This window comes from Mirounga angustirostris, unplaced genomic scaffold (assembly GCF_029215605.1).
Source record: "Mirounga angustirostris isolate CCGP_5_RB_7025 unplaced genomic scaffold, mMirAng1.0.hap1 SCAF_10, whole genome shotgun sequence".
In the NCBI taxonomy this organism is placed as follows: Eukaryota; Metazoa; Chordata; class Mammalia; order Carnivora; family Phocidae; genus Mirounga; species Mirounga angustirostris.
This window is the reverse complement of record NW_026991718.1, coordinates 76,953,112-76,979,688: the sequence shown is the minus strand read 5'-3', so window position 1 is coordinate 76,979,688 and position 26,577 is coordinate 76,953,112. Positions and strand designations below refer to the sequence as shown.

Here is a 26,577-nt window from a genome sequence, read left to right as displayed (position 1 = left end):
ACCAAAAGCAGCCCTTCCACCTGCCCTACTCCACTGAAAGTCATCTTGCACATCTATTCATCATAGTCTCTTCTCCCTTCAGCCTCAGAGGTTTCCTTTCTAGCCCCCTGGGCTAATTTTTGCCTCTTTGAATTGCTGTTAAAGTTTTTAAACTGCTGTTAGCGTTTTTTAATTGCAAGCACCTCCCTTGACCCCCAGGAGAGGACAGAAGTTGTTTCTGTCTCTCAAGAGAAGCTCTCACATGGGATGAGAGAAAAACTCTTTACATGCAATTCACACTTTCCAATTTAAAAAATACAGTACATTACCATATTTAATCAACACCACAATCTTACAGGGGTTCTAATTGTTTTAATTTCATTCAGGAGGATAAAGAAACTGAGGCTCAGAGAACTTCAGTGATTCTAGTCACATGGCTAGTAGAGGAAAAAGGCAGATTTCAAATAAATAAAAACTTGGGCTTTTCTGACCCCAAAACATGACACCTGAGAAGGTATTCAGTTCCTCCTCCCCTGCCTCTGCCACCTGCCTTTTTCTTCCCTTGTAACTTGTTTCTGTGGCATAGTGCAGAAATTGTGCAACTCAGACTTTTCATCATCATGGATTTCCTGAAGTCAATGCTTCTTTTCACTGAAGAACAGGAAGGAGGACCCGATTTTCACAAATAATGACTTAAAATAATGTTTTGAAATGTGTCTTCCTCCCTGCCTTTCAGCATCCTAATGACCCAGACTATTGGCTTGTCACTTCCATTCTGAACAATGCAGTCATTCCTTAACCCAATATTTCATACTGACCCCGGAAGAGAGTCAGCCATACAGAAATCCCTGCCCTGACTGCCGACGATGACAGCAACAACCGGTCTAGCTCTGCTCCTGTGTGGACCTGGCCTGAAGCGAGAGATACTATGACCCAATTACCCCAAAGCCACCTACTACTGAGATACATTTCAAAGCCAGATATTTTTCATTAGAAATGTTTAGAAGGCTCCAGACAAAAGTTATCAAAAAAGGTGTCACCCGCGAGTATCATGCTGTGCTCCACAAGTCTCTGTTTGGCCTTCTTTTTCACAAGGGAGAAAACAGTAATGCATAGTAACCAGGTGATCTCAAGTAGTGTCACTAATGAGGCCGATGGACATCATGTGCCTCTGGATGGGATATCTTGAGAGGGACATGACATTATGCCATCACTTAGGTAGCAAGCTGTCCAGGAATGCACACTCTGAGCCTAAGCTAACCAAGGAACATTCTATAAGGTAATTTGATCTTACTCTTAAATAACATCAGTATCATGAGAAATGATAGGAAAGGCTAGAGAATAATTCTAGATTAAAGAAGACTAAGGAGACATGTTAACCCAATGTTAACATGATTCTGGACTTGACCTATTCTAGAGATAAAAAATATAAAGCCATAATTGAGACAATTAACAAAATTGAAATATACAGGTAAAAAGTAGTATAATAATGTTAAATTTCCTGGATCTTATAACTTTATTATGATTATGTTAAGAGAATACCCTTGTTCTTGAGAAATATACACTGATGCATTAAGGAATAAAGAGGCATAATGATGTTACCTAATCTCAAATAGTTCAGAAAAAATAATGTGTATGTGTGGAGTTGAGTAGAGAGAAAGAGAATAAAATAAAATTATAAATGTGGTAAAATAAACATGACAAAAGCTAATCATTGGCAAAGCTGGGTAAAGTGTATACAAAAGTTCTATTATTCTTGTAACTTTTCTGTAAGTTTGAAATTATTTTTTATAAAAAAATAACTCTATGAGTTGGGTTGTTCCCAATTAAAGATTCACTGACTTCAGGGGGGAAGAGGGAACAGAAATGAAGTACATCCAGGAACACAGACATGATCATTTAATTTGCCTGAGTCAGTATTTACTAACTAGCCACTCATCCAAATTACTGATTATATGACTAAATTCAAATGTGTATTCCCTCCACACAGACTTATTTGAGTTTAATCACAGCCACAAATTAAAAATTCTCAAATAGCCAGATCTGAACTGTTGGTGGCATGCACTCTCTGCCTCTAATTGCATATTTAAAGGAAAAAAAAACAAAACAAAAAACAGGGCAATAATGATTGCTGACATGATCTCAGGAATTGCATGCAGCCATGGTGTCACCTGCTTTCTCGACTTCCCCAGACTGGCAGCAGTAGGTCTTTGGCATTTCTTATCACACGAGAATGGTGAGGAGGAAAAGTTTGAGTTGTTCTACTTTTCTCCAGGACCCTGGCCAGCGAACTGATCCCAAGCCCTAATGCAGCCATTTGGAAGCCAGTCCTTTCCTGCATTTCCATTCAACTGCCGAATTAGCCTCAGACCCCTCTCTGGGGCTCCAGTTCAGAAAATCAAGCAGAGGCACCCCCCCCCCCCGCGCCGCCATAATCACCACCCAGCAAATCTGCGTCCCAGAGAAAGGGAAGGTTTTTGGGCCCTACTCTTACAAAGAAGAGTTTTGTGCCTTGGCCTATGAGCTCATCTCAAATGCTCCAATCCACATTTAATTACTCTCATCCAGTCAGCTCCAAAGCACATCTAGTGAATTTCAAAGAAAATGTCCTAGCTCTCAGTTCTCCACATATGCCTGCTACAACCCAAAACTCCTGCTGAAGTATTTTTCCCCACTTAAAAAGATTCAATGAAATTTAATTAATAAAGAATGATTCTTTTAACTGGTGATTGACAGATAATGCTCATGCAAGACCGGCTGTGTTTCTACAGTATCATCTTTCTGCCCCACGGATCTTCCTCAGGGCTCTCTCCCTAAGCTCTCTTTTCCCTACAGGCCTTTCCCATATCAATGACACTTACGTGTTGATGTCTCAAAAATCTCTATCTCCAGACAGATTTCCTCCTGAGACTCTAGACCCTTATCTCTAATTGCTTTTCTGACAACTTCAGCAATTGGAAGCAATTAGAGATAGGGGTCTAGAGTCACAAGAGGAAACCTGTTTGGAGACAGAGATTTTTGAGATATCAACACCTAATAGTGTACCTACAATTCATCATGCCCCAGACACATCATTATCTTCCTGTGCATACCAACATCTCCTGCACGTACCACTACCATATGGCCCAAGCCAGGGACCTGAGGGACATTCCAACCCACTCTGTATCCACTTTTTTTTTTTTTTAAAGATTTTATTTATTCATGAGAGACAGAGAGAGAGAGAGAGAGAGGCAGAGGGAGAAGCAGGCTCCCAAGGAGCAGGGAGCCCGATGCGGGACTCGATCCCAGGACGCTGGGATCATGACCCGAGCCGAAGGCAGACGCTTAACCATCTGAGCCACCCAGGCGCCCTCTGTATCCACTCTTCACACAACAGGGGAAGAGAGCTTCTGTGAACTTCAAGGGTGATTGTTTTTCCCTGCTTTCCATGTAGCTCCCCAATAAAGTCCAAACTTCTTAACATGACCTTTTATAAATGGCCCCATACTTCCCTCTCTGAAGACCTTTATTATTTTCTACCTTTTCTTTGCCTTCTAGGTTCCAGCCATAATCTATTTTATTTCTCCAGATAGAAAATGTTTGTCTCCACCTCTAGATACATATTATTTTCACTGTCCACAAAGTTCTCACTTGAACTGTACCTGGCTGGTTCCTTCAGGATCACACGTCCCACAAACTTTTGGGAAAAGCTCTCGGGTCCAACCGCACTGGCCTCTTCTACCAACATGCCATATGTACTCCAGCCTCCGGACTCTGTACTGCTGTTCCCTCTGCTTAGAACTCTTCCCCCAGGGACGCCTGGGTGGCTCAGTATGTTAAGCATCCAACTCTTGATTTCAGCTCGGGTCATGATCTCAGGGTCCTGGGATTAAGCCCCACAACAAGCCCCATGTTGGGCTCTGTGATCAGCAGGGAGTCTGCTTGAGGAGTCTCTCTCTCCCTCTTGTTCTGCACCCCCCCGACTCGTGCTCACATTCTCTCTCAAAATAAATGAATCTTTAAAAAAAAAGAAGAAAAAGAAGAACTCTCTTCCCCCAGATAATTTCATGGCTTGCTCCTTCTCCTTTAAGTCTTATTCACACAACGCCTTCCCAAGAAGTTCTTCATTGGCCACCATATTTAAAATTGCAGACTTTACCTTGACACTCTCAATTCCCTTTGTAGCTTGATTTTTCTCTACAACACTGTGTCTGACGCACTACATAGTGTATGTATTTGCTTGCTTGTCTGTCTCCCTCACTAGAATGTTAAGTTCCACAAAGACAAGAATTTTCATCTGCTGGTCTACACTAGACCAGCGCTTTAGGAGTATTACATTCATAGAAGATAGTAGACATATAGTAAAAATTTTTTACTAAACAAATGAAAGATTAAAATAAATACATTTTCTGCCCATTTCCCCTCATAAACATAGGTAGAAACCCCACCATCAGTTCATTTTAGAAGTGGAATACCTTAATACAGCTCATGAATTGTCAGTGTTCTGGGGAAAGCACAGTTTGAGAACCTCAGGTCCCTGATATATTATTTTACATAGGAATCTTACAAAATAAAATATCTACCTGGAAAGTAAAAGCCATTTTCATCACATCTTGCAATAACTTTCTGGCCTTTGAGGGGATCCAATTTTTTTGATTTGGTTTTCTTTGTTGGATTTCCTTGAGGTTTCTGTTGCTAAAAAATATAAAACATTAATAATTGATTTAAAAAATCAACACAGTGAAAATCACAGATACAGTGTAGCTTGGGATTCTCTACTGAGAATTGCACTATCAAAAATTATAGATCATCCATATACTTTGACAATCACTCTGAAATACTTGCTATGTTATTAGGAATAGGCTTTTTAAACCAATATATGAACTGATATATGGGAACCAATGACCATAAAAAATGAGACAGAATTTGCAGTCTAAACCTAATCAAGTTTCGTTAAAACACACAAAAAAAGTGAACCTTTTCCAGAGAATTTAAATAGGATCCAGGGTCTTAAAATATAATACTCAATATATCCAGTATACAATCCAAAATACAACATACTTTTAAAAAGCAAGCAAATATGACCAATTCTCAAGTTAAAAGGCAATCAATAGATCACAATACTGAGATGACCCAGGTGTTGGAATAATCAGATAAAGACTTTAAGTCAACAATTATAAACAAGGTCCATGTGGTTGAATACTTTTGAAATGAATGGTAAAGTACTTGTTTTCAGCAGAGAAATGAAAAAAAATGAAAATCTTAGAAGTAAAAAACACAGTATCTGGAAGGGCTCAATAACAGAAATGATATGACAGAAGAAAGAAACTTGAAAACAAATCAACAGAAATGATCCAATCTGAAGAACACAGAGGAAAACGATTTTTAAAAATGAGCAAGGTCCTTCCTGTTCAAATAATCTGTCCAAAGCCCAGCTCAGTTATAATCTCCCTGGAAAGATTTTACCCCCAGGCAATTTCAGAAAAAGCAAAGGAAAGGACCACACTGTAATTTCCAAATGGTACCATATGAGTCAAGGCTTGAAGTGAATGTCACGTTGTGTCTACTACATGAAGAAAATGGTAGCATCATCTTGATTTGTAGAGTCTAACTCTAAAATCCTATTTTCTATGCTTGTTGAACTGATCATTAATAGAAAGACCCAATCCCTGCCACCCTCCAGGCCCCCTAAAATCCCAAAGCCTCCATTACATCATCTGGAACAGTCATTATTTTTAATTCCCAATAAATGTGAGGACCAATGCTGGAAGAGGAACCCCAGGAAACCAGAAATTACTGGGAAGATCACTGGATAGAGAAATTCTTTCTACATTTTCATAGGTACAAATCTGTGAAGTCAAAGGCCCGAAATCATCAGAGAGCTCTTTTTTTCTCTAGAGTTGTCACTCACTTCCCCATTCATCTAATATAGAACCACCATTCACTCTGTGAAGACCTTCCCTGCATGGGCAACAACAATGAGCAGTAGCAACACAGAGTACTATGATGTTCATTTGTCACACACTGAAAACGCCACCTAAGAAAATGCCTTTCTAAGTGGCTGAAAAGTATCAACTATCTTCAAATCACTCATACACTTATGGGTTCACCTGATAGGACCATTACAGTACTAAAGAGCTTTGTATACATAACACATTTACTCTGCTTTTGTGTCCAACTGTTACTACTATTGGCAATAATTCCTTTCTGTTTCCACAACATGTAGCTTTATGGAAAGAACTATTCACTGTACACCCAATGATTCATTCAAATCACTGCAAATCAATTCAGCTACACCACAAATTAAGTAGAGTAGCCATGGGAAAACAAACCTATGGGGCCAGCTTTAGTACAATGGTTCATTCCATTGCTCACAGAAATAGAGCATTGGTTTGCCAGGCTGGAGGATATCAATAAGGGCAGCTAGACACACCATCTCTTCCGCCACAATGTTGACAGCACCTTTCTAGAAAGACGATATGCCACAGTTTTTGAATCTTGCCAAAGACTTTAAAGACACTGTACAGTCCTGTTCTTTTCCTGGCATGCCTTCACCTATGTACACCTACAATACAAACAGGTCATTGAGTTTTGGGGGCATTTTTCCCTCTTTTATTAGTTTCAGAAGCAGAATTTAGTGATTCATCAGTTGCATATAACACCCAGTATTCATTACGTCAGGTGCCCTCCTTAATGCCCATCACCCAATTATCCCTTCCCTCACACCCCCTCCAGCAACCCTCAATTTATTTCCTAGACTTCAGTATCTCTTATGGTTTGCCTCCCTCTCAATTTTCATCTTATTTTATTTTTCCTTCCCTTCCCTTATGTTCATCTGTTTTGTCTCTTAAATTCCACATATGAGTGAAATCATATGTTATTTGTCCTCTGACTTACTTATTTTGCAAAGAAATCTATGGAGGATGAGAGTCAGAAAGGGTATAGGGTGAAAACAAAACAAAAACAATAAATAAGGCAACATATCTCTAGGTTTAGGTGCATGAGAATAGTTGCATGCCAGGCACCGTGGGGAAGTCAGATGGGCAATGATACTGGCAGTGGGGATGTTGTCCACTGGGTAATTTGATTTTGCCTTGTTTCCAAAATTCAGAGAATCCAATTCATTTCCTTGTCAGATTCAATTACCAGGTGATGTAGAACAGGATCCAAAATGGTGCCACCCTCCTTTCATTTATTATTTAATTTCGAGGTCATGCTTTCAGGTTTGCATTGGTGGGGACAGTGAAGTTACTAAATGTTTGATGCTTTAAAATTTTCCATGCATTTCTACGACTTGACTAGAACTAGAAAAGAAAAATATTTTTTTCTGCCCCAAATCATTGAACTGCTGACACCCCGCAGCTCCAACATGCTTCTCTGTCCAACTAAAGTCTGTGACCAACTGTAATCTTTAAGACCAACTAAAGTCTGTGACCACTGTAATCAAGGTAAGACTTATACGGTGTCATGTATGGTTTGACCTTTCCTCTCTCTAGGATACCTAAATATAAGACCAGAACATTTACAAACTGTCTCTGTAAATAATTCAACTCCCTTTAAAACCTTGGTGAAAAGGACAGGGCCAGCCTGGAGCATTTGTTGACCTTCACTATCTCTGTCCTCATTTAGAGTTAGAGGGGTATCCTCTACCCCGAGAATATCTAGGATCTGCATCCCTTTTAAAAATGGGTTCTGGAAAGAGAATGAGGCGACCTTATAGGAAAATGTGTATCACAATGGCCAACTCCTGTCCAGCCCCTCTTGGCCATGCAGTGACAACCTGAGTAAATGAGTCAGAGGGTTTCTTGTGCTTCCCTTCCCAGGGCATTTGCATTTTAACATGAGGCAAACCATCACACCGAAGGAGTGAAGCTCTAAGGGGAATTTCCTGCCTCAGCTCTGCCCTTCTGAGGAGGAAGCTAAGCCCTCTTGCAAGACCTCTCAGGAGCACAGCAGGTCAGCACTGGGGCCCACAGGGACGCTAAAGATACTGCACATGAAACCAAGGCTTAAGGGAAACACTATGGCCAGGCAGACATGCAGAGAGAATTATTATCCCCTGTGAAGAGTCTTGGACACCTAGCCTTGCTTTAAAAATCCAAAGTGGGGTTGGAGAGTGCTTTACTGGAGTTGTTTTCTCCCTCTTCCTCACAGAATAGTGTAACTGTAGAAAACACACCATGAGAAACAAATATCCCCAGAACTGAGATGCAGTTTTCACTTCCCTCTCCTGAGGGTTGCTTCCGGAGCAGATCACTGATGGGCTGAGCTGCCTGGCTTTAACACTCCTGCCAGTTTGTGCAGTGTGTGTGGCTCCTTAGGAAGCATAGGAAACTAATCACAGGATGAAGCCCTGAACCACAAAAAAGTCCTCTGATCCCCAATACCATGCAGTACTGGGTTATGGAGTTAACTACTCTGAAAGTAAAATCTCCAATAAATGTTGGTCACCTGGGTGGCTGTTGGTTAAATGACTGCCTTCGGCTCAAGTCATGATTCTGGAGTCACAGGATCGAGTCCCACATCAGGCTCCCTGCTCAGCAGGGAGTCTGCTTCTCCCTCTGACCCTCCCCGCCTCATGCTCTCTCTATCTCATTCTCTCTCTCAAATAAATAAATAAAATCTTTAAAAAAAAAACTCCAATAAATGTTAATCAATAGCAACTCAAAGGGATTTTGCAGGAAAAAAATGAATTTTTTTCCTCTCCTCCACCTCCCCTCCCCCCCTTCTTCTTTGTTTGGTGGTGGCAAAAGAACCTAATATATATGCATTAGATGCTGCATAAAATTATTTCCCAAGTGAAGAGCAAACTTGTAACATCTTCTCAGGGAATATTTCTTCATTGTTCTTTCAGAAAAAAAAAAATCAAAGAGAAAAATTCGAAATGTTTTAAATATTTAAATCTGAAAATTACCACAGCCTCATAAGCTGTAATTCAGATACTACTGATTCAGTTATCCATATGTTGCTACTCCAGAGATGAACAAAAGCCATAGGCTGGAGCAGCTTTTATTTCACTGCCTGGAGTGTGGACCACAACCAGCAATCTACTATATACAAATATGTATCTCACTCAAGGCTACAGTATAAAAATAAATGCTGGGCCTTTAAGAAAACTTTTCAAGACATCTCTGTGCTGGTTACTCTGGTTACAATTCACAGTCACTAGAGAGTCAGTCTTCCTACTAGACTCGAGTATCAGCACAACAGACTCAAGTTTTTCTAGTGGAATGAGGAAGGCTGATTAGTTGTAGAGGTTATGGTGGGAGGCCTCCCTCCTCCCTTTAAAGAGGAAATATTAATGCAAGAATGACAACGGGTCCAATTATTATTTGGGAGCAAAGATAATAACTCTATTTATTCTGACTCCATTTTATACAGCTCAAAGAAATTTCTCTCTAAATCTTTCCAACCAACTTTCTCCTATACAGTGTCAAAATCATGTTTTCCCGACAATGTTTTCCAATCCAGATGGTCTCTCTTCTTTTCTCATTCTCCCAGTTCCACCTCACCCAGCCTCACCTATATCTTCCCCAACACTCTTTCTTCTGGATAGTTTTTCACAGAGTGGAGCACTCAATGCACCATCCCTAAAGATTGTGGATTCCACATTCTTTACCAGTCACAACTTGGAGAAATAACCATGTGTGGCCAGCTGTATAGATAAATTTCCAAGACCTCTTTTAGGGTTGCTTACAGATGCTTCACAAGATCTTCTGTCTCCAAATTTTCCAAGGCAGTCAAGGTTATAAGTGTGGAGAGCCTGTTGGGTCTTTCTGGGCCTGGGTCCTAAGGGATTTGCTCTGGAGAATAATCCTTATGTAGTAAGGAAATGTTGTAGGATAGCATGGCTGGGCTGCCTAGACCAGGCTCCCAGGGAGAACTATGGAAGGTTAATTATAATTCAGATGCCCAGTGGTGATTTCCACCATAGCACAGCTCTGATTGGCCAATGATGGTGAAATTTGCAATCATGGCAATAAGAGGGGTGTAAGCAGAGGGAGTTTTCAAGGGGAATTTAAAATTTCAGACTTCAGATTTTTCCTTTCATCATGTGGTCAGTGAGCCAAGCACCTGTCTCTAGGGATACCACAAAACTAGTGGGTTATGGAAATAGGGTAAGCAATTCTTCAATCAAGCACGGAATGTGACCATGGTGGGTAGAGCGGGTGGGATGATGGTTCTCCGCTCAGGTTTGATCCTGGGGCCAGCAAAGACTGTCAAAGCCTGAGTGGAAAAAGCAAGGTACAGGCTAGCTTAACACCAACATATGCAGCCACTTCTCCCCACATCTGATCCTCACCAACAGAAAAATCACAAAGCTGTACCAAACTCAGGAACCAGTGGGGTGACTACATATCAGAGAACCAAAGACATCCAGACTCCATAACACACCCTGGTGTGGACCAAGTAGACCAAAGTGACCACTGGCCACTCCCTTCTGACTGTGTGTGGGCATTTCCAATTGGATCCCCATTCCTAACAAACTTTGATCACCTTTTGCTACATGTTATCAATAAACTCTAGTGGACCTTAATAAATAAGAGATGGTTTCTTGCTCTTCAATTTACAATCATTGATCAAAATCTTTGGCCTTTGCTAAAAGAATTTATAATCAGACTATATTTATATATGAACCAGTAAAAATGACCTTCATCTGTGATGAATTTTTACCCCAGGTTCTCACAAGCCCTTGCAATCGTGAGCTTTGGTCCCAACCCATATTTTTCACAATAGGAGATCGAGACCTGTTAGTGGGCCATGAAGTCAAACCAGTGGGGCATGGCAGAAATAGAATTAAATATTAAAATATTTCATAATACATCATACATGGTGAGGAGAAGTATCATTTTAAGAAAATAATATACAAAATATCCCATTGCTGAGGGCCATGCCAAGAGTGGAAGGAACTCTGAAGATAAGATACCAAGTAAGAGTACCCCCCACCCTGACACACAATTCATTACCTGTGGATAACTGTCCTGGGCACATGGACGCTTCCCGGAACAGACAGTGGGGGCTTTGCCTACCCTGTGTGGGGACAGGGCAGTGAAGGAAAACCTTAGTCCCTGACCAACAAGGGGGCAGCAGGGGACCCATCAATACCATTACACACACTAAATGTCTTCTCTCACTCTGGAGAAGTTTCTCACCATCTCTTTCTCCTTTCCTTCACTATGAAGATCTTGAAACCAAATCTTCACTTCCTGTACTTACTTTCTTCAGATCTACCCACTCTTCCACCCACTGCAAACTGGCTTCTGCTCCCACAATTCTACTGAAATTATTCTCACTAAGATCACTAATGATCTTCTTGCCAAATCAAATGTCTTGGAGACATCCTTCTGTGTGACTTTTCAAAACTCCTCAGTAAAAACTTTAACAATGGATATAGCAATAGTGGGTAATACATGTTGAGCGCATTTACTGTTGAGACCTTAGCGTTGCACACTGCCCTACATAAACTATGTGTATTATCTTACAACCACCTTTAGGTAGGTGCTTTTTCTATTTTAAAGATGAGGTAACTAGGCTCAGGGGGCCTATGTAAGGCCACAGAGCTAGAAATTTGCCGCAGTGAGACCATACTAAGGCCTGTGACTCCAGATCCAAGGTTCTGCCCACCTATCCCTGGGCTCTCGCATCATGCATTCTACCCTGAACCCCCTGCTCCTCTAACTTTCCTGTCTCCATCCCTTCCACTGTCTCTTCTTCTCTCAGCACCTCAAATGACCTCCAAACTCTCTCCTTAACTCAGACTTCTCTCCTAAGCTCCAAACATGTGGCCTTTCTCACTTGGATATCCCGTGGACACATAGGAATCAAAAGGACCTAAAGTGAATTACCTTTCCCTGAAAATATGGTCTTCCTCTTATTATACCTCTTCCTCTTGTTCATTCTTTCATTTATTCGTTCAAATACTTATGAGTATTGGTACCTACAAGGTACCAAGCACTATTCTAGACGCTGGGAGTACCTAGCATACAACGGACTAGGTCCCACCCTCATTATAGTAGGGAAGACAGATCATAAACACATACATAATGTCAAGTGAAATGTGCTGTGAAGAAAACAAAAATGTGGTCAGGGGTTAGAGAATGACAGGGTGTTTAGATGGGCTGGCCAGAGAACATCTGTGTCACTGAGGAGCAGAGGTGATACGGAAGGGTTAACAGTGTCTGTTTCCCCCGTGTCCAAGACAGAAAGTTTTGGGGTATCCTTAGCTTTGCCTTCTGGCTCACCCCACACATTCACTTTCTACCAGTTCGTATCTCTTTTCTCTATTTCCTCCTCACTGTTCTGGCTTGGCTCAAGGACTCAAAACCGCTCAACAGAGTGTTGCACCCAGTTTGGGTCTTTCCCTTCTACTACACTGGGCCTCATCATGCTGCCAAAATATAAATCTGTTAATGTCTTCCACTTGCTGAAAATTCTTCCCTGGGTTTCCATTTCCAACAGGCATGAGTCCGTGATCCAAGGAGAGAATTCCAAGTCCCTCGTATTCTGCTGCCAACTTCCTTTCCTGCCTTGTCTCCTGCCATATCCCTGGTGAACATGCCATGTTCATCCCACCTCCCTGCCTCTGCATAGGCCATTTCTTTCACTCAGAACATTTCTCACACCCCAACCCTCAAATCCTACTCGTCATTCTAGACCAAACTTAACTATCCCCTCTCTGAAGCCTCCCCCAACTCTCCAGTTCACTTTTCCCCATCTTCCAGTTGGTCTGTGGATGTGCCTCTGTTGTCACATTTATAATTCTCTGCTAGAAGGATCTGGGTTTCATTTATTCAATACGTATTTGTCTAGTGTCCACCGTGGGCCAGCTGCCATTCTCAGGGCTATAGATACAGCTACAAATAAGGCCAAACAAGGTCTCAGCTCTCATGGAGCTTACATTCTGTTCCAGTACATCTTCACCAGGCTGGGCCCGTGTCTTCAATGCAGTTAACAAAGCCCATTTTGTGTCCAATGTATATTATCACCTTGGGAGACACCAAGTAGAGAGAAAAGAATGAGACAGGCTCTTCACTGCCTGAAGTCGCCTGTGCCAAGCACAGGATCTGACCTGTGGTCAGAAGTGAACAGGTACTTTTGGATAAAGAAATGATGGAAAGTATTTTTATTCCCACTTTCTGGGTAAGAGAATTAAAAAATAGAACAATTCATTCATATCTTGTGGGCAAGGAACTTTTGAGTCCCAGGATTCCAGACAAATCCAAGTAGAACACACTATCTTTATTCTGAATCACCAGAGGCTTCTTTTTACTCCATCTCAGCAACACTACCCATTTTTAAATTTAATACAAAGTATAGAAAAAAGTAATGCTAGCAGAATCTGCTGTTAGGCACTGTCTCTACAGTTCAGTGTGGGAAAGTCCATCATTTGGGACTTGTACTGGTCTTTCTCCCTGACTAGAATGAGAGTGGGGTGTGGTTGTGTGTTCAGGCACTTTTAGTGCCTAGAATAGTGCTTGGCACCTTGTGGGAACTCATAAATACGTCAATGAAAAAATGAAAGAACAAAGGAGAAGAGGCATGATGAAAAGAAGAGCAGATTTTCAGGGACAGGGAGTTAATTCACTTGTCTTTTTGATTCTTGGGTACCCACAGGGCATCCAGGGAGGAGGGCCAATAGATAGCCACATATTTGGAGGCATCAGATGGTGTCTCCCAAGGGAACACTAAACAATTATTTGGGGAAGTCACTTTGTTTGAATAATATTAATAGCCATAAGATGCTTTGTGATAAGATTTTTGCATTCTACACAAAAGACATCGCTTTCTACAATGGAGGGGGAAAGTGTGATTTGTAGGAAAAAATAAAATGAAAGAAAAACAAAACAGAACCAAAGAATCCAGAGCAGCAAATACGGAGTTTAAAGCCAAGCAAAGCCAATATCACTTAGCAAAGACTGAAACCAAAAGAAATGAATCTCAAAGGTCAGTTCTTTGGGTATATTTTTTAGTGAACATATACTGAATATACCAAAATTACAAAGAATTCAGTAATATTTCAAGTGATCTATTCCATGCCTATACAAACACACACAGTCAGAAAGCAGTAAGTATTTAGAACCCCAAAATATTCATGCCCTTTGAACCAAGGATTCTACTCCTAAGAATTTGTCCTAACAAACTAAACCAAATTCACCACAGAAGTCATTAATACATGTGAAAGAGAAGAAAACTGAAAAAAATATCCCAAATGTCTAACATTCACTGAAGAATTAAATAAATCAGGGTATAGTACACACCATGAAATATTATGTAACTGCCAAAAAATCAAACTGAAGATTTGGAAAAAGTAGAGAAAGTATATGAGATAATATCAAATAAAAAAGCAGAATATGACATTTTTCTAAAGAAGACATACAGATGGCCAATAGACACATAAAAAGATGCTCAATATCACTAATCATGAGGGAAATACAAACCAAAACCACAAGGACATATCATCTCAGACCAGTGAGAATGGCTAGAATCAAAAAGACATGAAATAGCAAGTGTTGGCAAGAGTGTGGAGAAAAAGAATCTCTCGTGAACTGTTAGTGGGAATGTAAATTGATGCAGCTACTGTGGAAAGCAGTATGGAGGTTCCTCAAAAAATTAAAAATAGAACTACCATATGATCTTTACTCAAATAAAACAAAAACATTCGTTTAAAAAGATACACACACCTCTGTTTATTACAATATTATTTACAATAGCCAAGACACAAAAGCAACCCAAGTGTCCACTGATAGATGAATGGATAAAGAAGACGTGGAATGTACGTACACACACAGACACACACACACAGTGGAATATTAATCAGCCATAAAAAAAGAATGAGATCTCGCCATCTGTAACAATATGGATGGACCGAGAGGGTACTATGCTAAGTAAAATAAGTCAGACAGAGAAAGACAGATACCATATGATTTCACTTGCATGTGGAATCTAAAAAAACAAGTGAGCAAACAAACAAAAAGAAGCGGAAACAGACCCATAAATACAGGGAACAAATCGGTGGTTGCCAGAGAGGAGGGGGTGGGGGGCGGGCAGAAGGGGTGGAGGGGAGTGGGAGGTACAGGCTTCCGGTTAGGGACTGAGTGAGTCCCAGGGATGAAGCATACGACCCAGGGAATATGTGGCATTGTAGTATGCTATAATAGTGTCGTGTGCTGACAGACAGTAGCTACACTGTGATGAGCACAGCAGAACTTACTAAATTACTGTGTTGGTAGACTTGAAGCTTATGTAACATCATGCATCAGCTACACTGCAGTCAAGGAAAAACGCAGAATATTAAAATCATTATGGAGACTGCTTCTATGTAAAAAATTTACTCAAGGAGGAAAAGAAAGCTAAAAGTAAGTGATCCAAAGTGGTGGTAACAAGGCAGTCAGATTATAAGGTTTTTTTTTCTTTTTGAAAAGTGTGTCTTATTAATAATAATTTCTAACACTTATGGGGGGGCTTTTCAGTATGAAGTACTGTAAAAAGTAATTTTACTCTCATAATAACCCTATAAGGCAGATGTTAGTAATATTCCTATTTTACAGATTAAAAACCCTTAGATTTAGAGAGATGGAATAACTGGCCAGGATAATACAGGGATTAGGTGGCAGATCTGAGGCTAGACCTTGGTCTGGCTCATATCAAAGCCCAGACCTTTGATCACTATATTATACTTCTGTTTAGTTTTGTTTTTTAATTAAAAGTGTACTGTTTAAAAAAAAGAAGGCCATAGTAAAACCAAATGGCATTTCCTTTCTGTTGAAAAGAAGCCCTGACGCTTTACCTGGGTTGGCTCCAACTCTTTTAGAAATCCATGTGGAGGGGGTGGGAGAGGGAGAAGGAAGGCCAATGCAGGGATGGCAATGACTTGGGACAGGAAGGAGGGAGGACATATAGACACCTCCATGGCACCCACCTCTCCCTGTGACTTGCTCACATGATTCTCCTTCTTGGCAGCCTCCTGGAGTTCCATGGCCTGTTGGATATACATTTTCCCAGCTAGGATTTCATTTTCCAGCATCGACAGCTCCTTCAACGAAATGGGCCAATTCAACCGTTCTAATGCCCTGTTTAAAGCTGCCTTGTTTTCCAAGTACCGCATGGGTTTATATGCATCTAACCTAAAAAGAAAAAAAAGGAGGACAAAAAACAAAGAAAGCGGTAACAGAAAAAACATGGAAAGATGATTTTTCAGTAAAACCTCCCTTGAGAACCATCTCTCAGACAGATGTCAGGTGTCAGTGGACAGAATCACAGGCATACCCTCTGGTCCATCAGGACTGTGGTGGCTTACATGAGTAGCTTACATTAAAAATAACCATCTCTGTGAATTATGGTACACATTCTTCCCTATTACCTAATTTGATCATCTAATTTTGAAGTTCGATATAGCTTTTTTTTTTTCTATTTTTTTGGCATATTTGGAACTCATTCCTTTCTCCCTAGGTCTAACATTTGGCAGGAACAAAAATGAGCTCCAAAGAGATTTCACACACTATGTCCAGTAGTAACTCTGAGAAACAGAGCAAAGCAAAGGGAAGGGAAGCAAAACAAAAGCCAAATATTTGCCTCAGAGCAGTAAGTCTTCTACCAGCTCATTCTAGCTATTTTGATCTCCTCTCCTCCTTTTATAAGCCTAAATAGGCCTAAACTTTCTGGCTTCATTGTTTTGGTACACAAAGAACAGAAGGCAAACTTTCTATGAGCCGAAGAACCCAGGCTGTGAGACTCAAGGGGAAGCCAGGGTGATGTGATGGCCCAGGTCCTGGATACTACTTCCAGTCCAGCTACTGCTACATCAGACACTCCTGGAGGGGGGACAGAAAGAAAGGGAAGGAGGAAGGAGGAAGAAAGAAAGAGAGAGAGGGAGAGAGAGAGAGAAGAGGGCATTTCATAATTATTCTCTTACTGCTGAAAGGGTCACTTCCTTTAGATTTAGGGTGTTGGAAGAGTACAGTGCAAACCCAGCACAACCATAGGACTCAATCCACAAGCAAACCTGTCAGATAACAGCAAAAATTCTTACTAAAAAAATCTAAATTCGAGTGATGTCAGCAAGATGGTGGACTAAGAAACCCCAGGCTCCCATTCCTCCCTAGGAGATGCTGACTCATCAATATATGGACCAAATTTCCTTTGTGAGAATTCCTGAAACCAGTTAAGAGGTCGCAGCACTCCAGATGAACACAAAACCAAGAAGAATAGTGGATTAAAGTGGATAGAAAAGGCTGTTGCATTTTGCCAGGCCTAGTCCCCCTGCTTCCCTTGGATAGTGCAGTGCAATTAGGAGAAAAGAAAAGAGGAACATGCATCCAACATTCTGGCTTTTGGGGGGGCTTCCCAAGAGACTGATTTCCATCTCACATGACTCAGAGCACTGATGGGAATGGTGAGATACTCTGGATACCATGTTAGGGGTAGCTAAAGGGAGTTCCCATGGCTTGTTACAGCACCAGAGACACTGCAATACCAAAAACAGACACCAGGGGGAGGAAGAGATTATGGGCTCCTGAGAAGGAAGGGGGCAAACCTCTTTAACTGAGAAATTACACACACAAGCCTGGAGAAGGCACACCCCAGAAAAGGTTTGAAAGATCCCCAGAATCTGTAGCCCAGATGATTGGTGAAGGCTGTTCCCTGTAAGAAGCTAGTCTGTAAAGACTAGGAGATATAACTGTTTCTTTCAAATACTCAAATCTCCACTAAAAGATTCTAAGGCATACAAAAAAAACAGGGAAAGGTGGCCCAATCAAAGGAACAAAATAAGTCTCCAGAAATCTTTCCTAAAAAATGGGAGATCTCTGAGTGACCTGACAAAGAACTCAAAATAACTGTCCTAAGGATGTTCGGTGAGCTCTAGGAGAACACAGACAACTACATAAAATCAGGAAAATGTTGCATGAACAAAACAGAATATCAATAAAAATACTGAAACTATGAAAAAGAACCAAACAAATTCTGGATCTGAAGAATATAATAACTATGAAATGAAAAATTCACTAAAGAGGTTTAAAAGAAGACTTGTTAAAGCAGAAGAAAAAAATCAGCAAACTATTACTACTTTAAGTCATAAATTGTTCCAAGAGACAAAGAAAGACATTATATAATGATAAAAGGGTCAATCCACAAGGAAGAGATGCAATTATAAATATATATGCACCCAATGTCAGAGCTCCCAAATATATGACACAAACATTGACAGAAATGAAGGGAGAAATAATAAAAATAAGAGATTTCAATCCCCATTTTCAACTATTGATAGAACAACCAGACAGCTGGTCAACAAGGAAAGAGTACTTGAACAATATCATAGGCTAACTGGACCTAACAGATATATACAGAACACACCACCAGCCAACAGCAGGATACATATTCTGTGTATGTACACATAAAACATTCCCTAGGACAGATCACATGTTAAGCCATAAAACAAGTATTAGAAGTTTTCAAAATCGAAATCATTAAAAAAAAATCTTCTCTAATCGTAATGGGACAAAATTAGAAATCAATAGCCAATGGAAAACTGAAAAATCTAGAAACATGTGGAAATTAAACACCATACTCTTAAGCAGCCAACAAGTCAAAGAAGAAATCACAAGGAAGATTAGAAAATATCTTGGGATACATGAAAATGAAAACACAAAATAACAAAATGTATAAAATACTATAAAAGCAGTACTAGGAGAAAAATTTATTAAAAATGCTTACATCAAAAAAGAAGAATGATCTCAAATCAATAACCTAACTATATACCTGAAGGAACTAGAAAAAAGAAGAACTAAATCCAAAGTTAGTAGAAGGAAGGAAATAATACAGATAAGAGCAGAAATAAGGAAAATACAGCACAGAAAAATAGAAAAAAATCAGTGAAACTAAGACTTGACTTTGGGAAAGAACAACAAAACATAAATGCTCAGCTAGATTAACTGAAAAAGAGAGAAGACTCACATAACCAGAATCAGAGAGGAAAAAGGGGACATTATAACTAATGTCACAGAAATAAAAGGGATTATGAGAGACTACGATGATCAGTTATACACCAACAAATTAGGTAACCTAGAGGAATGGATACATTCCTAGAAACATACAGTCAGCTAAGATTGAATCATGAAGAAATAAAAAAATCTTAACAGACCTATAGCTAGAAAGGAGATAGAATCAGTAAGCAAATACCTTCTAACAAATATAAGCCCAGCACCAAATGGCTTCAGGGGAGAATTCTACCAAGCATTTAAACAATTAACACCAATCCTCCTCAAATATTTCCAAAAACTGCAGAGGAGGGTACATTTCCAGACTCATTCTGTGAGGCCAGCATTTCCCCATACCAAAGCCAGACAAAAATACTACAAGAAAAGAAAACTACAGACCAATATCCCTCATGAACATTGATGCAAAAATCCTCAACAACATACTAGCAAACCAAATTTAACAGCACATTAAAAAGATTACACACCATTAAAAGTGAGATTTATTCCTGGAATTCAAGGATGGTTCAACATATAAAAATCGATGTGCTGAGAGACGATGGACTCTGAAAAACAAATAGGGTTCTGGAGGGGAGGGGGGTGGGAGGATGGGTTAGCTTGGTGGTGGGTATTGAGGAGGGCACATTCTGCATGGAGCACTGGGTGTTATGCACAAACAATGAATCATGGAACACTTCATCTAAAACTAATGATGTAATGTATGGGGATTAACATAAGAATAAAAATAAATAAATAAATAAAATAAAAAATTAAAAAAAAATCGATGTGCTACATCACATTAACAGAATGAAGAAAAAAAAAACCCTCTTGGTCATCTCAAGGGATGCAAAGAAATCATTTCACAAAATTCAACACACTTTCATGAAAAAAAAAAAATAATACACTCAACAAACCAGAAATAGAAGGAAACTACTTCAACATAAGAAAGGCGTCATATGAAAAGCCCTCAGCTGACATCATCCTCAACAGTGAGAAACTGGAAGCTTTTCCTCACAGATCAGGAACAAGGCAAGGATGTCCACTCTCACTGTTTTTATTCAGTGAAGTACTGAAAGTCCTATCCAGATGGCATGATTTTATATGTAGAAAACCCTAAAGATTCCATAAAAATACTGTTAGAACTAATAAATAAATTCAACAAAGTAGCAAGATAAAATATCAATACATAAAAATCAGTTGCAATTCTATGCACTAATAATGTATAATCCAAAAAGGAAATTAATACAACAATGCCATTTACAATAGCATCAAAAAGGATAAAGTACTTAGGAATAAAATTAACCAAGGATGTAAAAGACTTGTATACTGTAAACTATAAAATGTTGCTGAAAAAAATTTAAAAAGATGCAAATAAATGGGAAAGACATCCTGTGTTTATGGATTAGAAGACTTAATAGTTAAAATATCCATACCATCCAAAGTAATCTACAAATTCAATGCAATCCCTGTCAAAATCTCAATGGCATGTTTTGCAGAAATAGAAAAAATCATCTTAATTCATGAAACCTCAAGGGACTCCAAATAGCCAAAACAATCTTGAAAAAGAACAAAGTTGAGGCCTCACATTTCCTGATTTCAGAACATATATATACAAAGCTACAATAATCCAAAGGCTGTGGTATTGACATAAAGACAAACATGATCAGTGGAACAGAATAAAGAGCTCAGAAATAAACTCTTACGTATGTATATGGTCAAATGATCTTCATCAAAGGTGCCAAGATCTCGCCATGGAGGCAAGGATAGTCTCTTCAACAAATGGTTCTGGGAAAACTGGATATCCACAGGCAAAAGAGTGAAGTTGGACCCTTAACTTATACCATATATAAAAAGTGACTCGAAACAAAATGGATTAAAGACCTAAACAGAAGACCAAAAACTATAAAACTCCTAGAAGAAAATATAGGGGGAAAGCTTCAAGACGTTGGATTTGGCAGTGCTTTCTTGGATATAATACTAGAAGCACAGACACAAATGCAAACATAGACACATGGGACTACATAAAACTTAAAAACTATGCATCAAAGGAACTATCAAGAGAGTGTGAAGGCAACCTTTAGAGTGAGAGAAAGTCTCTGAAAATCATCTGATAAGTGGTTAAAATCCAGAATATATAAAGAACTCCTACATTTCAACAACAACAACAACAAAATAACCCAATTAAAAAATGAGTAAAGAACTTGAATAAACACTTCTCCAAAGAAGATATATTCATGGCCAACAAGCATGGGAAAGGATGTTTAACATTATTGATCATTAAGAAAAATGCAAATAAAACCACAAGGAGATATCATTTCATACCCACCAGGCCACCAGGATGGCTTTAGTTATTTAAAAAAAAAAAAGTAAAATAACAAGCATTAGCAAGGATGTGGAGAAACAAGAACCCTCATACCTCGTTGGTAGGAATGTAAAATGGTGCAGTTGCTCTGAAAAAGTCTGGTGGTTCCTCAAAAAGTTAAACATAGAATAACCCTGTGGCTCAGCAAATCCACACCTAGATATGTTCCCAAGAGAAATGAAAACATATGTCCACACAGAAACTTCTACATGAATGTGTATGGCAGCATTGTTCTCAATGGGCCCAAGGTAGAAACAACCCAAATATCCACCAATGGAAGAATGGATAAACAAGCTGGTATGTACACACAATGGATCCATACTGAGGCATAAAAAGGTACTTATGTATGCTACAACTTGGAAACATTAAGTTTTTACAAAAAGGAAGTAAAAGAAGCCAGACACAAAATGTCACATATTATATGATTCCTTTCATATAATATATCCAGAAGAGGAAAGTACACAGAGACAGAAAGCAGACTAGTAGTTCCCAGAGAGGGAGAGAGGTGTGGGGAAGGATTACTTAATGGGTACAATGTGTTTTTTCTGAGGTGATAAGGTTTTGAAACTAGAGGGAGGTGGTGGTTTGCACAATATTTTGAATAAATAACATAGAACTGTACACTTTAAAAGTTAACTGTAGGTTATGTGAATTTCACCAAGATAAAACAAAGTGAAGAGAAACTGGCTTACTTTTCTTTTTCCTCTTGAGATAATGCTCGCCAAACAATTTTATTCAAGCGCCTATTTAAAAAAAAAAACAATAATCATTTAGTAGCAGTAGTTCATTTCATGGCAAAAGGCTGATCCCAGGCTCTGAAGGGCACTGCGGGCAGATCCCGAGCCAAGGGACACCCACACTGGACCATGTCACTGCCATTTGCTTAAAGATACTGGATAGGAGTATCTGCCTCCCTTGGCATCACTGTGGAAAGCTCATGGCTTTGTAGCAGTCATGTTGAATATTAAAGGAGGGCACAACTCTCACCTCGGTCAGGTAAAACCCAGGCTAAGAAATGGAAGTAAACAAAATGGTTGTCATTTTCTCTGCATGAAGTCTCTAAACACTCACTGATTTTCTCCCTATGGAAAAGTATAACCATGCCCTTAGAGACATTCTTCTAGACCTGGATTTTCAGAGAAAAAGGTGTGAAGAGAGTCATAAATAATAGGACCAGGACACTTTTTAGAGATCAACGAGCCTGACTTGCTTGTTTTCCAAACAAGGTCACTGAGAAGGGCAAACAGATGAAGTGCCTTGCTCACCCATCACAGCTTGGTGGTGGTGGCAGCGCTGAAACTTTCTGAAGCTCATCACTGAACATGTTCGCGGAGAGAGAGGAAAGGAGGAGGCTGAAGCCAGTGGTTTCTATGGGGTAGATGCAGCTCCTTTTCTTGTTATGAATCAGTGATGCTTCTAGCGGAGGTGCCGGCCCCATCCTGTTCCCCCGTTCTGTACCACTACATCATTACCCAAAGTAGGCTTCCTGGAGTGCAGGGCACAGAACACTGGCTCCGGGCGGCTGGGAGCTGGTGTTCCATGAAAAAAACAAGCTTCAATACAATGAGTTGGGAGAATACTGCCCCTCTCCAGGAGGCATTCTCTAACCACTGGACCCAGCATCAGCGGCACAGGGCTTTGAGAACACTTTTGGGGTGTTACCCTGCCTGACCTCCCTTCCTGAGCCTGGTGAGACCATGGCAAGGGGGTCTGGCATGCGGTGAAGAGCACAGGCTCTGGAGCCAGACTGCCTGGGTCCAAAGCTCAGTTGGCTTCTCCACTTATTAGCTGTGAGACTTTGGGCCAGCAGCCAACTTCTCTGTAGAATGTGGATAATAATGGTACCTCCCTCCTAGAGTTGCCATGAGGGCTCAGTGAACCAGTGTGTGCGAACCTGTCTGACACGGGTGAATGCTCTGTACATGATACAAATAGTCGGGAAGCAGGCAATAAGCCAGCTCAGTGCTTCTGTCTCACTTGGAGGCTTTGAGTTCCTTGGGGCCTATTTGGAAATTGGGTTATTTTTAATTACGTGGTTCACGTATCTATAAGCAGGGCTCCTAAGACCTGTTTAAAGGATTCATAGGATACATTTTTGGCTTGTGTGTATATGCGTCTCTGAAAACAAAAACGAAAATACAACTTCATTTAAAAATCCCCTTAAACCTAAACCTTGAACGGAGAGGCAGTATGTAGTAGGGAGGCTGGGAGTGAGGCCAAGGGCTTTAGAGCCACATGGCTCTGGGTTCAAATCTCAGTGCCTCTACTTTGCTGCTGTGTGATCCTGTTATGTTATATAACTTTTTGAAACTCTGTTTTCTTATCGCTGAAACAAGGATAACACCACCTACCTTGGTGTTGGGAGGATTGAGATGTACATACGAAGTGACCAGGAATAACTCAGTGTTTATTCCCTCCAGGTTCTGAAGATGGGCGAGGCTTGGAAACTGAGAAACCTTAGTAAATGTGGGTCCAATTAGCTAGCACACAGACCACTAATTTTAATTCAATCTTTTAGAAAATACTTTTCTAAGAGCACACTTACATAACCTCTGTTATTCCCCCTTTTTTCCATCTATACTGAGATACTTGAAAGTACAGAGGGCAGAAAAAGTGGGTGGGTGTGAACTGAGGCAGGTGAGAGTGTCAATCCCAGCTCCGCTGACCGGCCAGGTGACGGTGGGAAAGCCACGAAGGGTGTGGGATGAGGGCCATCGCTGTGGGATGCCGAGAGGCTATGGGACATGAAGGCCTCTCTGAGGCTGGTCCACCCCTTGATTCAAGGATTTTACCAACTATAGCTTTCTTCTTTTTGTTTTAGGAGAGTGAAATTTGGTTGAGGGGTTGTATTCACTAGCTCTCTACACCTCTAGTTGACAAATCTACTTGTGCCAAGAATTGCCAGAATTTGCAAAGCAACTTGTAATTAATGACGCTTCAGAAATCTAACCAGCAGGCAGATCATTTTGGAGATCATATGCAGAGGTTACTAAGGATGGCCCCACAGCCAGGTTAGAACTGATGCTTCTCCTCTGAATCTGAGGGCTGCAACCTTGACCTTACCCTCAAAATAAAAATGAGCTGCAGACAATGACCCCAGAAGCCAGCCGGCGCTGCCAACCCTCACTCAAAGTTTATACTCAGACACACAAAGCCAAAATTGCTATCTCGATTCATAAAATATTGAAACAGAAGGACTCCCACACACAGCCAGTAAGTGTGACCAACATAGCTAGTTTATGTCACTATTTTGGCCAAAGGGCTATGAGCTTCCCAACTGTCTGGTCATTGCTAACCATACAAATTCAGGGTTTTATTTGGCTTACCTGTGATGGGAAACTCCTTAGAAATGTTATATTGGGAACGGAGTGGGAGTAAACCCAGTTTCATTGATTACTTTTCATAGTATGTGTATCTTTACTATGGAGCAAGATGGAAAAGGGAATTGACACTTATACCAACAAAATTCTTAAAACTATTGAATGCAAAAGATCAGGAAGTTTTGTTCTGTATAATACTAATGTTAATATTAATATTATTAAGTAATAATATTAAATATTCATTTAATATAAACATCACATTAATATCATATATTAAGTCAATTATATTGAATTTTAAATAATACTAATCATATTAAAATTAATATTACTATTAATAATAGCAATATGCATTTCTCTAAGGGTCCTAAAAGATTTTTCCATATTCACTCATTGGAAGTAAGAAGTGGGCCAAATCACTATGTCTGTATTTTGGTTTTGCTGTTAGGGAAGGAGGGATCCCTGTTTTCAGAAAGGGAAAGGGTTAATGTAGGGGGAAGAGCTGTGTGACTATTATACTCTGTGTATTTATTGTTATTTTAGGATTAGCAGATTCAGGAAATGAAAGGGGTAAGTAATTAACATTAATTGCTCTTTATATATAATTTACATAACCATCACAACTGCCTCCGGAGATAGATTTTGTAAATAAGGAATCTGAAGCTTGCAATTGTTACATGACCTGCAAAGTAGACGTCAGAATCAAAAATGAAACCCAGAAGGGGGCCTCAAAGCCCTAGCTTGTGGGCCTGCATCAGGCTTTCACAAACCAGGTAATTCTAGAACTCAAATATTTGACTGAGTCAAGCAAATTCAATTATAATATGAATGATACATTTTGAATAACTGAATTTGATGAATTTTAATAACTAAACATGAATTAGATCAGATTCAAATTAAATTCCAATAGTCAAATACATACATAGCAACACCTGCTATCAAGAGGAGACAAGGGGGAAAGCAAGGCTGCCAAGCTCCGGCCCTTGGAAGTTGACATCCTTGCAGGGGAGAGCCAGGCCTGTGCAGAAGCTGTGAGCCCTCTGAGGACTACAGGCAAGGTGGCTGGTGGAGTCACTGGGGAAAGGCCTCTTGGAGGAGGGCCACTGGAGCTGAGGCAAGACGGGAATGAAAGAGGCCAGTTGGAGGACACGAAGAGGGGCAGCATTGCTGGGAGGCAAGGGAAGGCCTGCTTGGCGCAGAGGGAGAGGCAGAGCGGAGGGGCAGCCCCCTTGTGCAGGGGATGGGGGGAAATCTACAGAGCAAAGCCTCAGGCTCACAGACATGAGTGAGCCTTGGCATAGTTTGCTGTGTCTGCAAGAGAAAGGAAGGGCAGACAAAGACTCAGAGAAGTCCTGAGGAGCCTGGAGGCAGCCGAAGGAGCTCATGTAAGCCTCCATTCTTAGGTGAGGGCAGGAGAAGGCTCCCGTGAAAGGAGATTTGCAGAGGCCTGTGACAGGCATGGTGGGGAAAGGCCAGCCTCTGAACTGGACTGTGCACCCCATGTGGCAGGAGTCAGGCTCTATGCTTCTTTCAAACACACACTAGACACACTGCAAAATGACAACAGACCAGCATACGCTGCCTAGGACACATCGTTAACTTTCATGTACTTTATTTCATTCCTCCCACCCACATGGTGGTAGGTGAAAACCCAGTTGCACAGCTTCCAGAACCAAGAAAAGGCTTGCCCGGAGAAGCAGGGCATGCTTAAAGTTCAAGTGCTAGGCACAGAGGCTTAATAAAGTGCTGGGAGTGGGGTGGGGAGGAGACCACAAAGCTAGGCCAAGGGTGAGACCGGGCATCTGCCCTTGTGAAAAGAGACCCCTATCTCAGCACTAAGACAGTGACTAAGAGTATAACTTTCACTGGAGCCGACTTGATCATCCTCCTGATCTTGGGAAAAAATGGTTTACATAGTAGGAGACACATTATCTCCATTATCTCATTATTGTGGAGTTTCATTAGTCAC

The 26,577-nt window shown here is 40.4% G+C and overlaps 1 protein-coding gene across 1 annotated transcript in view; it reads right to left on the bottom strand.

Annotated features, from left to right (window-relative positions):
* The window catches only part of VWA3B (von Willebrand factor A domain containing 3B), a 211,482-nt gene that overhangs the window by 17,261 nt on the left and 167,644 nt on the right, over nt 1-26,577 (bottom strand). The window contains exons 21-23 of the mRNA XM_045886208.2: nt 21,984-22,034; nt 15,878-16,082; nt 4,542-4,653 (exon numbers count right to left, since the gene is read on the bottom strand). Coding sequence (XP_045742164.1) covers nt 4,542-4,653; nt 15,878-16,082; nt 21,984-22,034 — 368 coding nt within the window. The remainder of the gene's footprint in view (nt 1-4,541; nt 4,654-15,877; nt 16,083-21,983; nt 22,035-26,577) is intronic.